This window comes from Dasypus novemcinctus, chromosome 19 (genome assembly GCF_030445035.2).
Source record: "Dasypus novemcinctus isolate mDasNov1 chromosome 19, mDasNov1.1.hap2, whole genome shotgun sequence".
Lineage (NCBI taxonomy): Eukaryota > Metazoa > Chordata > Mammalia > Cingulata > Dasypodidae > Dasypus > Dasypus novemcinctus.
In genome coordinates, this window is record NC_080691.1 from 79,079,423 (window position 1) to 79,096,762 (window position 17,340).

General features: G+C 43.0%; 1 protein-coding gene across 1 annotated transcript in view; it reads right to left on the reverse strand.

Moving 5' to 3' along the window:
* The window catches only part of LOC101417758 (adhesion G protein-coupled receptor E1), a 105,154-nt gene that overhangs the window by 66,789 nt on the left and 21,025 nt on the right, over positions 1–17,340 (reverse strand). Inside the window, exons 4-7 of the mRNA XM_004447627.4 lie at positions 11,854–12,009; positions 11,643–11,762; positions 9,966–10,112; positions 2,633–2,779 (exon numbers count right to left, since the gene is read on the reverse strand). Coding sequence (XP_004447684.1) covers positions 2,633–2,779; positions 9,966–10,112; positions 11,643–11,762; positions 11,854–12,009 — 570 coding nt within the window. The remainder of the gene's footprint in view (positions 1–2,632; positions 2,780–9,965; positions 10,113–11,642; positions 11,763–11,853; positions 12,010–17,340) is intronic.

Consider the following 17,340-nt stretch of genomic DNA (forward strand, 5'->3'; position numbering starts at 1 on the left):
ATTCCTATTTGGGATGACAGAAATGTTTTGGCAATGGATGCCTGTGATGGTAGCACAGCACTGTGATTGTAACTAACAGCAATTAAATATATTTTTTAATGTGGTTGAAGTGGGAAATTTTAGATGGTATATATGGGAATACAATACAATTTTTAAAACTCTATGGAACTGCACTATACAAATAGTGAACCCTAAATTAAACAAGGATTATAGTTGGTAGTACAATTATAAATATATGCTTTTTGTCAATTGTGACAAAAATGCTACACTGGTTCAAGGTGTTAATAATACAGTGGTATATGGAGTCCTGTATTTTTATGCATAATTGTTCTACAAGCTGACAACTTCTCTAACAAAAAAATTAAATAAATGATATATGCCTTAAAAAGAATCTATTCATTATGTTGGGATTCACTTTACAGGAAGTTTTGGATCACAGAGTGGTTCAACAATGGCAGCGGAGGAATACTGATATAGGATGTTATTGACAGGATATATATGGGTGACAGGGAGTTATATAGGGCATATGCCCAGGGTATATAGTAATGTCTAGATATTCTCATAGTGGAAACAATTAAAAACAACAGCTGGGGGGGTACTGGGCCCCTGGCTGGGGGGTCACTGTCGTGGACCCTGGGGGAGCAGCGCAGTCCCCCAGGTGCAACGGCAAGAACCAGGAAGGAAGGAGGGCCCAACAGTGGACTCCTGATACTAATGGTTATGCTTTTGAGCCTATACACCTGCAATAAGAACAAGGCCTAGAGTAGCACTGTGCCTGGGAGTTTCCTCCTGACAGCCTTCATGTTACTCAAATGTGGCCACTCTCACAGCCAAACTCAGCATGTAGGTGCAGTGCATTCCCCCCAGCATGGGACATGACACCCAGGGATGAGCCTCCCTGGCACCGAGGGATCACTACCACATACCACCTGAAGATGCAACTAGAAAATGACCTTGAATTAAAGGTTCAATGTGGATCAGCAGAATATCCCTGTCTACATATAATAACATGACTTCAAAATGCTGTTTGACCTAATGTAAGAGGGAAATGGAAAGGAGAAATGAGAATATAAGGCTATGAGTCTCTAAAAAAGAGTCTGGAGGTTGTCAGAAGGAATGCCCTTATGCACAACTGAGCAGAGTCTAAGAGACAGATAAAGTAGATACAACCCCAGGTATTGGTTCTTTTGAGGGATAAAGAGATCCACGGGTTCTATGGTCATGGCAGATGGGGTTCACTGCCATGGCAGATGGCCCTTCTTTGGAGCTGGTGTTTCTGCATGATGGAATTGGACTCAGAGGGGATCTCTTTTCACAAGACTTGCATGCTACTTTATTGGAATTGTAGTTGGTGCTGGGGTTTAAGATATATTTAGGGGATTTGAATCTCTGGACTGATAATATGACACCCAGGCCCAGAGCCTCAACAGACTTCAGCTCCTACACTTTGATTTATTGGACTTACCCCACTCAGCTAACATGGAGTTGAAGAAGGTCAACCACCACACCATGGAGCCTAGAGTGTCTACAGCTGAAAGCAGGAGGAGTGCATCCAGTATCCATGTGGAATCTAAGCCCCCACTCGACATAGATGTGCAATGGACACAACCAATCCAATGTCCACAGAGCAAATGTGGAATGGGTGTGGGAAGGGTAGCCATGGTGGCTGCTGGGTTTGGGGAATGGGAGGAAGAGATCAGATGTGGAGGTGTTTTCGGGATGTGGAGTTGTCCTGGGTGGTGCTTCACGGACAATTACGGGACATTGTAGATCCCCCCAGGGCTCACTGGATGGAACGTAGGAGAGTGTGGGCTATGATGTGGACCATTGACTATGGGGTGCAGTGATGCTCAGAGATGTACTTACCAGGTGCAATGGGTGTGTCACGATGATGGGAGAGAGTGTTGCTGTTGGGGGAGTTGGGGGGGGGTGGAGGGGTTGAATGGGACCTCATATTTTTTTAATGTAATTTTTAAAAATAAATAAATAATTAAAAAATAAATAAACAAATAAATAAATAAATATTAAAGAAAAGAATCCATTGAATGAGTAAATTAATGAATCAGTAAGTAAGTGAGTAAAGAGAAGGAAAATCTTGGGAAGAGATGAAAGTTAGAGAAGCATCCAGAAGTTAAGAGTGAGGATTTTTACCAAAGTCAAAGACAGATTCCATTGCAAAGACACATAAGGAGGGAAGTGAATTTGGCTCAACTGATAGAGCATCCTATACCATATGGGAGGTCCAGGGTTCAAACCCAGGGCCCCCTGACCCATGTGTGAGCTGGCCCACGGGCAGTGCTGCTGCATGCTAGGAGTGCCATGCCACACAGGGGTGTCCCCTGCATAGGGGCGCCCCACACGCAAGGAGGGTGCCCTGCAAGGAGAGCTGCCCCACGCGAAGAAAGCACAGCCTGCCCAGGAGTGTGCCACATACACGGAGAGATGATGCAGCAAAATGATACAACCAAAAGAGACACAGATTCCCAGTGCTGCTGACAACAATATAAGCAGACACAGAAGAACACACAGTGAATGGACATAGAGAGCAGACAAAGGGGGCGGAGAGGGAGGGAAGAGGAGAGAAATAAATAAATAAATAATCTTTTAAAAAAAGACACAAGGAGGTTATTACTTTTGCAGCTGAAGTTGCCGTATTTCCAGGAGCCTTCTGGACTTGGACGAAAGCCCACAGTGCAGTTACAGCTGTAGGATCCCAGAGCATTGGAGCATACAGAATTTGGACCACACGGTGATGGATCTTGGGAGCACTCATCAATATCTGTGAAGAACTCAAGAAAATCAAGAAACCCAGAAAAACAATGTGGCATTTCTTTCCAGGACTGGCCCGCAAACCATCTGCTCGCCTTTACACTCCACCCCTCGGTCTTTGAAGTTCAGCTGTCCGCTGCTTGGTGCAAAGCCAGGAAGGCAGGTACAAAAGAAGCTCCAAGGAGTATTGGTGCATGTTGAATTGAAGGGGCATGTATCAATGCACTCATCAATATCTGTGGTATAGACAATGGGTGTGATGCAGTCAGCCCGATGGGCCAACAAAAGTCATGTTTCTCCTTCCAAAGCATAGAATTGCCATTAGAAAAAAAAAATAGTGGTCCAGCCAAGGGTTATGTTTCTCAACCTCCCTGCATCTAGGTGGAATGTGAGAGGATATGTCTATGTCACATTTGGCCTGATAGGGTTAAAAAGTGGGTGTGCTTTCTCTCTTCTGTCTTTCCCCTCCACTTGATGAAAGCAGGGGTGCCAAGATCCTAAGGGACAGAGGAGCCAAAAGATGAGAGGAGACTAGATCCCAAGCTGCCCACTGATGAAGAAAATCCACACTGGATTGTGTGAGAGCGAGAAATTTCTATTGTGTTAAACTGGTTCTCAAGTTTAACACATCGTTCTCAAGTGAGAGTGATTTCACCCCACAGGGGACATCTGACAATGCTTGGAGATATTTTTGGTTGTTGCTGATATTGATTTTGAAGGATATTGCTAAACAATCTCCATTGCACAGGACGGACCCTCATGAAAAAGAATGATCCAGCCCAAAGGCCAACTGTGCAAAGTTGAGAAAGTCTGACCTAACGAACACAGATCACTGTGCCAGGACAGGGTCCCACCCCCTATGAGGGTTTCTGAACCTTGAAATATGGAGTTGATGGAACAGAACATTCTGAGGAAAAAATAATTAGGAAAGAGGTCAAGGACAAAAACTGTCATGGTTCATACCAACTCACTAAACATGAGGAGTAAACAGGCAAAGCCCACTACGGACTCCAGTGGGTATATGGTATACGGCCCTGGAGAGCTGGAATGAGAAACCCTTGTGATATGAATGTAGAATAATTTGGAGTCTCCAGAGGATACAAGAACGATCCATGATAGGAAGTTATAGGAGAGTAGTTTACACTTAGAACCATTAAAGAGAACTCTAACCAAGGAAGGGGCTTCTGTAATGATAGTGGGCTCCCCACTTCCAGAATTATTCAAGCATAAACTACTTGGTCTCTTGTCAGGGATGGTAAAGAAGGAATTTACACTCTGCCCATGAAGTTGAGTTCGTTGCCTGATTTTCAATACTTTTGGGCTCAAGAAGATTTTCTTCACATGAAGTGAAACCTGAACAGGTAATTCAAATAAAATAGGTAATAATTTGACAGATAGGGAGAGGAAAGTCCATGGCCTTGCCTGTTTGGCCGGGCTCTTGTCTTTGTTGGGGATCCTGAATGGGTTCCTGAGATCCCCTAGAGATGTATCAGTCAATCTCCAATGTGCCTTTCAACTTTACCCCTCTACTATCCTTCTTCTAGCAATGTTAGCCGCTAGTGGCACTCAAAAGCATTTTTAAGGAAAGCAAGTATGTACTTCCTCTAGGAGGTTGAAGACTGTAAAATAGGCTCTGCATTATGATAGACAGCCTCTAAAGATATTCTCCAAGAAGCAGAGTTCATTTCCCCTTCCTCTGAAACTAGGCTGATTGTGGGAAAAATAACATTCTGGAAATTCCAAGTTCAGGCTTTAGGAGGACTGTCAGTTTCTGCTTTCTTCCTTTTGGAATATTCCTTCTTGGATGTTAGCTACAATCCTATGAGAAAACCCAAGCAGCCACATGGAAATGCCCATGAAGAAAGCTGAGGGTCCCAGCTGAGCCTCTTTGGGTCTACCAGTCATCCCAGAGCCCCAGCTGACACCAAGTGAAACAGAAAAACCATGTGGTTCAACCCATGGACTCGTGCACAATAACATACAGTTTTTACTGTCAGCCAATAAGTTCTGGGGTAGTTTGATATCTATTGAGAAGTCCTCAGTGTGGCTGGAAGAATTATATTTACATTGGAAAGCGTCTGGTTTTTCAGGGGTCCATGGATAGGTTGGAAAGAATCCAGGTAGGAAGGAGCAATTGTATTTTCCCAGGATGTTGATACACACAGAATTGGGGCCACAAAGAGTCAAGTTCCTATTGTGGTTAATAATCGAGAAAATGTGGCCTTGATGTGGAAAAAGTGGTCATGGTGGCTGCTGGGTGCAGGGAAGAGGAGGAAGAGAAGAGAAGTGGAGGTATTCTCGGGACTTGGAATTGTTCTGGGTGGTGCCCCAGGGACAATTGCCGGATGTTGTATGTCCTCCCATGGTCCACTGGATGGAACGTGGGAAAGTGTGGGCTATGGTGTGGAACACGGGACATGTGCAGCGATGCCCGGAGATGTACTCACCAGACGCAATGGATGTGACATGATGATGGGGGAGAGTGTTATTGGCGGGGAGTGGTGGGGTGGGGGCGGTGGGGGCAAATGGGAACCTCATATTTTTTTAATGTAATATCTTTTTTAAAAAATGAATAAATTGAGTAGAATTTGAAGAAAAAAAAAAGAGTCAAGTTTCTGGAACATTCATCCACATCTAAGGAGAAAATTGGTCTAAGTCAAAAGAATGAAGGATGCTAAGGCTATCGCTGCTCACCATTGTCTCCCCACTGATGGAAGCCAATGGGCTTCCCTGGCTCCCGTCTTGCCTTCTTAAACACATTTTCCTTGCTACAGTGAAAACAAATGTTTTGGGGCATATTCATGATGCATGTATGGTAGATTGAGTTATATACCCAAGCGGGGAAAAAACATGGTTTTCATCTTCATCCCATTCCTGTGGGTATGAACTCATTGTGAACAGGATCTCTTGAAGACCTCATTTCTATTGAAGATATGGCCCAATGGAATGAGGATGGGTCTTAACCTGGATTAACGGAGCCCTCTATAATCAGAAGAAATTCAGACAGTAGGAGAGAAAGCCATGGGGAGGAACCAGAAACCAGAAGACAAAGGACAGGATCTCACCATGTGATGGGAAAGCCAAGGAACCCAAGGGTTGTCAGTCAGCCAGGACACTCTCGACCCCAGAAGAAAGTGAGTCATCTTGCCTCTGAACCGTGAGCCGATAAAGTCTGTTGTTAAGTCAACCCATCGTGTGGTATTCGTCTTAGCAGCCTGGGAAACTGAGACACCAGACAAATCCTCTGATAGCGCTCCCCAGGGCTCAGGATAAAATCCTAACTATTACTGGGATATACAAGGTCCTGAAAATCTTGCCCTAACTATGCTCTCCTGGCTAATCCTTCACTTCTAATCCCTGGGTGCTTGATAATTCTATTGCATTAAAAACCTATCTGTCGGTCTGTTCTCTCTTCCTCTGTTCCTTCAGCATTTAACCCATTTACTCTCCTCTTTCCCTGATCAATCTCAATTCATCCCTAAGATATCACCGTATACACATATGATTGAATATTATTCAGCCATAAAAAGGAATGAATTTCTGGCTCATACTACAAGGTCAATGAGCTTTGAAAACTGTATGTTGAATGAAATAAGCCAGCCACAAAAAGGCAAATATTGTGTGGCTCCTCTCATATGAAATATCTGGAATAAGCAAATTCATAAAGATAGGAAGTTAACTAGAGGTCACCAGGGGCCAAGGGAAGGGAAACGGGGAGTTATTGCTTAGTGGGTCCAGAATTTCTGTTGAGGTTGACAAAAATGTTTAGGTAATGGATGGTGGGGATGGTGGCATTTACAACATTGTAAATGCCATTAATACCACTGAATTGTACACTTAAAATGGTAGGAATGGGATATGTTGTGTTATATATGCATTACCACAATAAAAAATTTTAAGTGATGATGATGATGATAGCAGAGATGCAGCAGAGTGGAAGGTGCATGGACAGTCTGGGTTCAAAATTTTGGTCCTGTCATTTATGGCTGTGTGTCCCTGGGCAAAAAAAAAAGTCATCTCTGTGTGCCTCAGTTTCTTTATGTGTCAAGTGGGGGTAACAACAGTATCTTCCTCAAAGGCTTGCTTAGAAGAATAAATGATCTGATATCCGCAAATCACTGAGTACAAAGCCTGAGGCATGTCAACCTTTACGTAAGTTAACTAAAATAAAAAATTAATTGCTAACACATTGAGCTTTCTTTGTGGTGGGCATTGAGCTAAATCTTTTACATACAAATACTCACAGCAGCCCTAGGGGGTGCATACTAATATAAACTCTAGTTTTTGGAGGAGAAACCTGAGACTTTAAAAATGCTCACAGTCTAAGAAACCATTGCCTAACACAAGGTCCAGAAGACGCTTTCCTATGTTTCCTTCTAGGAATTTGATAGTTCTGGCTCTTCTGTTTGGGTCTCTGATCCATTTTGAGTTGATTTTTGTATAAGGTGTAAGGTTGGGTTCCTCCTTTTTTTTTTTTTTTTTTTTTGTTTCTTTTTACAAATGGAGATCCAGTTTTCCCAACTCCCTTTGTTGAAGAGACTATTCTGGGAAGCAGACTTGGACCAATGGATAGGTCATCCGCCTACCACATGAAAGGTCAGGGGTTCAAACCCCGGGCCACCATGACCCATGTGGAGCTGGCCCATTCGCAGTGCTGATGCGTGCAAGGAGTGCCATGCCACGCAGGAGTGTCCCCCCACGTAGGGGAGCCCCACACTCAAGGAGTGCGCCCTATAAGGAGAGCCGCCCAGCGCGAAAAAGTACAGCCTGCCCAGGAGTGGCACTGCCCACACGGAGAGCTGACACAGCAAGATGATGGAGAAAGTGGACTTGGTGCCTGCTGGGTGTGGGGAATGGGAGGAAGAGATGAGATGTGGAGGCATTTTCGGGACTTGGAGTTGTCCTGGGTGATACTGCAGGGACAGGTACCAGACATTATATGTCCTCCCATGGCCCACTGGATGGAACGTGGGAGAGTGTGGGCTATGATGTGAACCCTTGACCATGAGGTGCAGCGGTCCTCAGAGATGTATTCACCAAATGCAATGAATGTCTCATGATGATGGACAAGATTGTCACCATGGGAGGAGTGGGATGAGGAGGGTGGGGAGTATATGGGGACCTCATAGTTTTTGAATGTAATATTTAAAAAAATAAAGACAAAAATAAAAAAATAAGGTGTTTTTAAAAAACAATGAAAAAAAAAGAGACACAGATTCTTGGTGCCGCCGATAAGGATAAAAGCAGTCACAGAAGAACACACAGCAAATGGACACAGAGCAGACAACTGGGCAGGGGGAAGGGAAGAGAAATAAATAAAAAAATAAATCTTTAAAGAAAAAAAAAAGAGACTATTCTTTCCCAATTGAGTGGTCTTTGTCCCCTTTTCAAAAGTCAGATAGCCATAAATGTGAGAGTTGATTTCTGTGCTCTCAATTTGATTCCATTGGTCTAGATATCTATCCTTGTGCCAGTACCATGCTCTTTTGATAACTCTGACTTTAGAATAAGTTTTAAGACCGGGAAGTGTGAGTCTGCACAAACAGTGAACACTAAGCTAAACCATGGGCTATAGTTAATAGCAAAATTATAAAAATGTGCTTTCATCAACTATAACAAATGTAGCGCATCGACACAATGTGTTAATAATAGGGTAGTATATGGAAATCCAGTATTTTATACATGATTGCTCTGTAAATCCACAACTTCCCTAATTTGAAAAAGGCTCAAGGTCACATCACTTGTGGAAGGCAAAATCAGGATTTAAACCCAGGTCCTGTCCTATGGAATTTTTGGTTGACAGCTTCTGAGCTTCTAGCATATCCTTGAGTGTCACAGTCTGGGGATTGGCATTTAAATCAATGTCAGCCCTCTGCAAGCCCTCTTGAGTTGCCAGAACTTTCAACCTCATTTAAACTTCATTCAAATGCAGAAAGCCAAGTTTCAGATCCTGATTCTCTTATTTCTTATCTGTTCGACCTTGAGCAAAAATGCCATCGCCCTGGAGGCTCAGTTTCCTATTTTGAAAATAGATATACAACGTCACTGATGTCATGAGGTTGTTGGGGAACTGAATAAGAATATGTGTAGAAGGGAAGCAGATTTGGTTCAACTGATAGAGCATCCACCTACCACATGGGAGGTCCAGAGTTGAAACCCAGGGCCTCCTGACCCGTGTAGTCAGCTGGCCCACACGTAGTGCTGATGCGCACAAGGAGTGCCGTGCCTCTCAGAGGTGTCCCCCACATAGGGGAGCCCCACACACAAGGGGTGCATCTCTCAAGGAGAGCTGCCCCATGCAAGAAAAGCACAGCCTGCCCAGGAGTGGTGCTGCACACATGGAGAGCTGACACAGCAAGATGATGCAACAAGAAGAAACAGATTCCCAGTGCTGCTGACAAGAATGCAAGCAGACACAGAGGAACACACAGTGAATGGACACAGAGAGCAGACAACGGGGCGGGGGGGGGGGGCGGGATAAGGGAGAGAAATAAATAAAAAATGAATCTTAAAAAAGAAAAAAGATTATGTGTAGAAGAAAAAAGAATTGTGCTCCTTTGGTGGGGACTTTGCCTCTGAGCCTTCATATCTGCTGTTCCCTTCTGCTCAAACAGCCTTCCCCAGATATCCAATAGCTCTCCCTTCACTCCCTTCAGGTGTTTTCTCAAATGTCAGTTTCTCAGTGTGGTCTCTCTTTGCCACTCTATCAAAATCAGGATTCCTTATCCATCTTTCCTGCCTTATTTTTCCCTCTGTTTATTTACAAACACTCCACATACACCAAACATACAGTTTCACCTCCACCCTATTCCCTGGTGACCTCTATTCTACTGTATACCACTATTTCTAGACATCTCTTCTCAGTCTACCTTATGTTTCTTCGTCCCTTTTAACTATACCTGACATATAATATATTCACTTTTTTCTTGTTATTATATACCACCCAATCTCAGAGGATAAGTCCCAGAAAAGCAAGTATTTTTGCCTATTTATTCACCACTATATCCCCGGTCCTCAAAATAGTGCCTGGTGCATAACAGGTGTTGAAGAGGTTTGTGTTAAATGAGTGAATGAATGGCATTAACTTCAGCTCAGCAGATGAGGGTCCTGAACTCTGCTGAGATGCATCCTCACCTCCTACTGTTAACTTTGCAAACAGCTTTGGATCTGAGTTCCCAACGGGCACCTCTGCTTACCTTCACACCTCCCTCCTGGACCCTGGAAACTCAGGTTTCCACTGCTGGATGCAAATCCTGAGTTGCAGGAACAAGAGTAGCTTCCGAAAGTGTTATGGCAACTTGCGTGCTCCGGGCAAGCTCTGGGGTTGGCACATTCTTCCACATCTGGCAAGTGGGAGAAAACCCGAGGTCAAGGAATGAGGAACTAGCACAGGAGGTTCATTCTGCATGTGGGTAACCTGTGGCAGATGGTTATTGTGCTCCTCAGTTTCCATGTTCCCCCCTTAAAACTGAGCACACAATGGAAGACATTTCTCAGCCTCTCTTGCAGTGAGGTATGGCCATGAGAATAAATTCTGGCCAATGGCATATAAACGGAAGGGTGCTAAATAGGTTCAAAATGTCATTGCCATAGATTTCAAGAATGGCCACAGTCCTTCGCCCCTCCCTGTACACACAGCTTTCATACAGATTGGTTGCAATGTGACTTTGTATCCTCCATCAAAAGGTGGAATCCCTTGTGACTAGTAATGGAAGAAATTGTAGCATTGATGTGGAGAAAGTGGCCACCATAGTTGCTGAGGGCAGGGAGAGGAAAGAAGGGGTGTGATACAGGGGCATTTTCAGGACTTGGTGTTGTCTTGAATGGTATTGCCGGGACAGATGCAGGACATTATATATCCTGCCATAACCCACTGAATGGACTGGGGGAGAGTGTGAACTACAACATAAACTATAATCCATGTGGTATTGCAATGTTCCAAAATGTATTCATCAAATGCAATGAATGTGGCACAGTAATCAAAGAGGTTGTTGATGTGGGAGGAGTGGGGGGGGGTAGGGGGGTATATGGGAGCCTCTTATATTTTTTAATGTAACATTTTGTGTCATCTATGTATCTTTTAAAAAAAGACAATAAAAAAATTTTTAAATAAAAAAGAGATATTTAGAAGGTAAATTCCCCAAGACTTGATGACTAATTTGACATGAAAGGGGAAGGAAGATAAAGAATAACTCTTTTTTTTTTTTTAATTTTTTTATTTTTTATTGACTTTGTAATAATATTACATTAAAAATATATATGTGAGGTCCCATTCAACCCCATCCCCCCCACCCCCCCTCTCCCCCCCCCAACAACACTCGTTCCCATCATCATGACACAACCAAAGAATAACTCTTGATAAAGAATAAAGTCTTAATTCAAATACCTCCAGGAAGAAGTTCTGAAGTTCTCTCTACAGCAGATTTTCTCACCCTTGGCACTATTGACATATGGGGGCAGATAATTCTTAGCCTTGAAGGGCTGTCCTGTGCATTATAGAGTGTTTAACAGCTTCCCTGGCCTCTACCCACTAGGTGCCTGTAGCCAGTTTTCTGTCCCCTGTTGTAACAACCAAACACATCTGCAGATATTACAAATGTCCCGCCAGAGAATCACTCTAGGGACAAGAACTCCCTGTTCTCTCAAGTACAGGCTGACCTTCTGTTTGAGTCATAGTAGGTCCTTAATAGGAATTCACATCCTAGATCTTCCACTAATTAGCTGTGTATCTTTCAGCAAGTCACTTCAGCACTCTAAGCCTCAGTTTCCTCATGCCTAAAATGAGAATCATAATCTCTACCTCATATCATGGTCAAATGAGGAGGTTCTTAATTATTTAGTCAGGTGAATCATGAAGAAGAGTTCCTCTATACCTTCACAGATAGAGTTCTTGGAGACGAATCCAGCTTGGCAGGTGCAACTATAGCTTCCCACGGAGTTAGCACAGTCAGAATGCTCAGGGCAGACCCCACTGAGGATGCACTCATTGACATCTAAGGAACAGCAGAGGACGGTGAGCAGGCAACACGTTTAGCCAACCCAAAGGGAGGTGTGCACCAGAGACCCCCTGTCTGAGATAATTACCTGAACAGGCAAAACGACCTGGCTTTCCTGAGATCCAGTCATTTCCAGTTGGAGAAGAGAAACCACGCAAACAGCTGCACTTGTATCTCCCCTGCAGGTTGGTGCAGACCGAGTTAGGACCACAACGTGGGGGATGTTGAGAACATTCGTCTACATCTGTACAGAGAAAGAGTCAGGGTCACAGATTTGCCTCATCCTGTGTAGCAGAACGTATTTTCCAAATATTCCATTCCATAGGCTCCTCTTACAAGGTGACGGTCGGGTGTGCGTTCCCTCCTCTTGAATAATCTAAGCAAGCTTGAGATTATAGTGAAAGTGATGCTACGTCATAAAAATACAATATACTCCCACCTTGTTCTCAAGAGATGCATACTCTTAGAAACTAGCCTCCAAGCTGCAAGAAAGCCCAAGCTGGAGGGAAATTGTCCAGCTGTCCAGCTGGAGGGAAACCACATCTCCCTGATGGAGCAGAAAACCAACAGCTAGCACAAACTGGACAGCCATTGGAGTGAGCCTTCTTCAAGGTAGATGCACTAGCCCCCAAATGAGTCAACTTCACTAACCCTTTGTGGAGCAAAGAAGACCATCTCACCAATGCCACCTCATACTGCAGAATCATCTGAGCAAAATAGACAACTGCTGTTGTTTTAACCTATTCAGTTTGCCAGCAATAAGTAACTAGAATGCCATGCAAAACTACCACTAGGAATTTATGCTTCCCATTACCCATAGGGTTGTGTAGTCATGGAACCAAGGGTGAATCTCTCCAAATCTTCTTTAGCCCTGTTCTGCCAAGCCACCTCAAATAAATGTGCCATGCACTTGATCATGCAAATGCAACTTCAAAGTGAGTATCCTTTAGCTCCCAACAGACTGTTACTCTCTTTTCTAGAAAGGAGTCTGGAGCTGCCCCTCTGCATAAAGATACATGTGTGGGGATGTTCACTCCATCTTTGTCTAGAGTAGTAAAAGATTAGAAACAACCTAGGTGTCTGCCAATAGCAGAATGATCAAGTATGGGTTGACATTAAGAATATAACGCTTATATGTCCTCCCATGGCCCACTGGATGGAACGTGGGAGAATGTGAGCTATGGTGTGGACCACTGGCCATGGGGTGCAACAATTCCCAGAGATGTACTCACCAGATGCAATGGATGTCTCATGATGATGGGGGAGAGTGTTACTGTGGGGAGAGTGGTGGGGTCGGGGCGGTGGGGGTGAATGGGGACCTCATATTTTTTTAATGTAGTATTTTTTTTAAATGAATAAATAAAATAAAATTTTAAAAAAAGAATATAATGCATTTCTTCCTTCATTTAGCAAAAATTATTAAAATACTCAATATTTATTGAGAGGCACCATATGGGGGGCAGGAGAAAGGGAATTTAAAGACATGCGTGTACTTCTGTAGTATCTATCATTTTCTAGATGGGAGTGTTAACCTCACCTCCACAAATTAAAAAACAAAGCCCTAATATCCAGCATATATAAAGAAATTCTACATCGAGAAAATAAAGACAAATAACCCATTTTATAATTAGGCAAGAGATTCAAATAGACACTTTTCCAAAGATGGAATACAAATGGCTAAAAAAACACATGGAAAGATGCTCAACATCACAGCTATTTGGGAAATGCAAATCAAAACTGTAATGAGAATGAGAGAGCATATGTAGTTCAAGTGGTTGAGCACCTGTTTCCTATGTGCTAGGGCCCAGGTTCAATCCCTGGCATCTCCTAAAAGCAAGCAAACAAACAAACGGAAAATCCTACTCTCATTGGGGAGTGGGTGTATCTCAGCGGTTAAGCACCTGCTTCCCACATAGGAGGTCCTAGGTTAATCTCCTGGTACCTAAAAAAAAAAAAAAAAAAACACTACAAAGAGGTATCATCTTACACCATTAGACTGCCGACTATTAAAAAAAAAAAAAACAGAACTGCAAGTGTTGGAGAGGATGTGGAGGAATGGGAACCCTCATCCACTGCTGGTGGGAATGTAGAATGGTGCAGTCACTGTGGAGGACAGTTCAGCAGTTCCTCAGGAAGCTAACTATAGAACTGCCATATGATCCATCAATCCCGCTGCTGGGTATATACTCAAAGGACTGGAAGCAGTGACACAAAAAGATATAGGTATGCCAATGTTCATAACACTATGACCAAAAATTGGAATTAATTCAAGTGTCCATCAACAGATAAATGGATAAGCAAATTGTGTAATATACATACAGTGGAATATTACTCAGCAGTAAGAAGGAAGTATTGACACATGAGCCAACATGGATGAATTTTGAAGACATTATGTTGAGTGAAGCAAGCCATTCACTAAAGAACAAATATTGCATGACCTCACAATATGACCTAAGCAAATTGAGCAGACTCATAGAGCTAGAGTCTAGAAGATGGGTTATCAGAAGACAGGGAGGGAGTAGAGCATGGTGAGTCAGTGCTCAACATGGGCAAAGTCTATGATAAAATTTGGCAGTGGGTGGAGGTGATAGTGTTGCGGGGATGTGAGTGGGGTCGACGGCGCTGGACTGTGAGTGTGCCCAGGGTGAGGGGGCTGGGTTGGACTGTTCATGGAACTGGGAGGAGGGCTGGAGGAAATAACAGTTGAAGTCAGAGGATTTGTAGGTCTGTGGTTAAAACTACCATGGTGGGAACGTCCTTTTAGCAAATATGGCAGGGGAAGGTCACTAATGCAGGGCATCAGGGGTAGGGGGATGTGGGAAAGGCACACTTCAGGCATGCTTCTGTGGAAAATGAAAGTGTTCTTTCTTGTCATAGGGTGTTATCTCAGTGGGTGGAGACCCACACAATAAACAAGAAAATATTAAACTCCCATGTTGGGGAGTCGTTCTATGTTCTCAAATAGAGGGGTAAGAGTCTCTTCAGAACACAGAGAGTGCATAATAAAAGGAGACAGACCAATATGTCAAGCCCTCAAAATTAATTCATGTATCTATGAAGTTATTCTTCAAAAATTGCAACTTAGTGGTTACCGTTGGTTCCGAGGGGAGTGGAAGGGAAGAATGGGTGGCGCATGGAGCATTTTTAGGGCATTGGAATTGTTCTGCCCGACTTGCAATGATTGATACAGGCCATTTTGCATTTTGTTAGAATCTGTAAAAGTTTACAGTGCAGAATGGAAACTATAATATAAGCCATTGACCACGGTTAGTGGCAATGCTTCAATAATTATTCATCAATTGTAACAAATGTACCTTACTCATGTAAGATGTTATTAATAGGAGAAAATGTGAGAGGGGAAGAGGGTGGGGTATATGAAAATCTCCTTTGTTTTCTATTTGACTTTTTTGTAACATAATATTTCTTTGAAAATAAAGTGAAAAAAAAAGACACTGGGGAACATACAGAGCATACAGAAGAAATTGTCACTGTATATAAATGATAACAGATCATACAGTGATGAAGGAAACTATGCAACAAATTACTTTTTAATTTTTTAATGTTTTATTTTTATTACTTGTATTTTTTATTTGGCTTTGTTTTGAGGGAGGTTTTGGATTGCAGAAGAGTTGCAACTGTGGCAGGGGAGGATCACTGGTGTGGAGTATCAGTGGTATGGGGATGTGTGGAGTAAGTGCACCTGGGGCATGCCTCTATGGAATATAAATGTGGTCAAGTGTTCAATGGATATTGTCTCGATGGGTGGAGACCCATACAATAACCAAAAGAATATTGATTTCCCATCCTGGAGAGTCCTGCTACCTTCTCTAACGGAGTGGCAAGGATCCCTAGAGTTCAAGGACAGTGCCTAGCAAAAGAGGACAGATCAATATGCCAGGCCCTTGATATAGATGCTTGTACTTATGAACCTTGTTCTTCAGAAATTGGAATGTAGCCTAGTAATATATATTGCCCAAGAGTTACCTCCTGAAAGCCTCCTTGTTGCTCAAATGTGGCCTCCATCTAAGCCAAACTCAGCATATAAATATACTACTTTTCCCCTGTTGTGGGACATGATTTCCAGGAATGAACCTTCCTGGCACCAAAGGAGTGTTACCCAGTGTCAGTTAGCAATGCATTTGGAAAAAAGATCTTGGCCAAAGGGGAAAACATTAAATACAAATGAATTTTTATAGCTAAGAGATTTCAAAGTGAGTTGGAACATCAATGTAGAGGTTATACTCATGCACATCTCAGGAGGATCTGACTGAGTGTGCACAGTAAACAGTGCCTCAAGCAGGGTGGCTTCTGAGGGCTCTAGAGACATCTGGACACTATAGGCAGCACAGGCAACTCCTGGAATTCAGCACCCTCTCAGTGGGCCTTTCCTTGGAATATATGTCCTATCAGGAAGCAGATGTGGCTCAAGTGATTGAGGTCCCATCTACCATATGGGGGGTCCTGGGTTCAGTTCCTGGGGCTTTCTAGTGGAAGTGAGCTGGCCCACTTTGTGAGCTGACACAACAAGGTGACACAACAAAAAGACACAGAGGAAAGACAATGGGAGACACAACAAAAACCAGGTTGCTGAGGTTGCTCAATTGATTGGATGCCTCTCTCCCACATCAGAGGTTCCAGAATCACTTCCCAGTGCCTCCTAAAGAGAAGATGAGAAGAGAAGACAAGCAGACACAGAAGAACATGCAGCAAATGGACACAGAAAGCAGACAGTGAGTGCGGGTGCAAGGGGGTGGGGAATAAATTAAAATTAAATTAAAGTAAAGTAAAGTAAGTTAAATTAAATTAAAGACAACCTATCCCCCAATGTATTGGAGTTAGACTCATTTATAATTTTCCTTCACATGGTTCTTAACCCCTTTTATTTGAACCTATATTTATAACTATACCCATTAAATATGTGTCCCAGAGACTTAACTCTTCTGACTGTTCATGTGCTGGTTGAGTCCTGAATCTTAGTAGAGTTGCAGCCAGCCCCGACTCTCCAATTTATCAGACTTGTCCAGAACAACTAACAAAAGGATGACGATGGACAATGCCCATTCCAAAACACAAAGAGTATCTACAACTGCAAGCAAGACAGTTCCATTCATCTGCCCCATGGGATTTAAGCCCCCTCTCAGTTGGAAGCAGTGTGGGCATCGCCATCCCAAAATCCTCAAAATTGAGGAATGAATAAACATAAAGGGGGAAATGCAACTATGGACTAAAGTAGACTGATTATTCTAGCAATGGAAGAACTTGTAACATTGACATAAAGTCAGTGATTATCAGAGGTTCTCAGGGGAGAGAGAGGTAAGAATAGGTATAACAAGAGGCATTTGGGGGACGCTGGAATTGTTCTGAACTACATTGCAATGGCAGATACAGGCCATTATGCATTTTATCAAAAACTATAAATTGTGTGGTGCAAAGTGTAAACCGTAATGTAAACTACAGACCACAGTTAATAGCAAAACTTCAATATATATTCATCAATTGTAACAAATGTACCACAATAATGAAAGATGGTGTTAATGGGGGAAAATGTGGGAGGGGTAGAAGGTGGGTTATATGG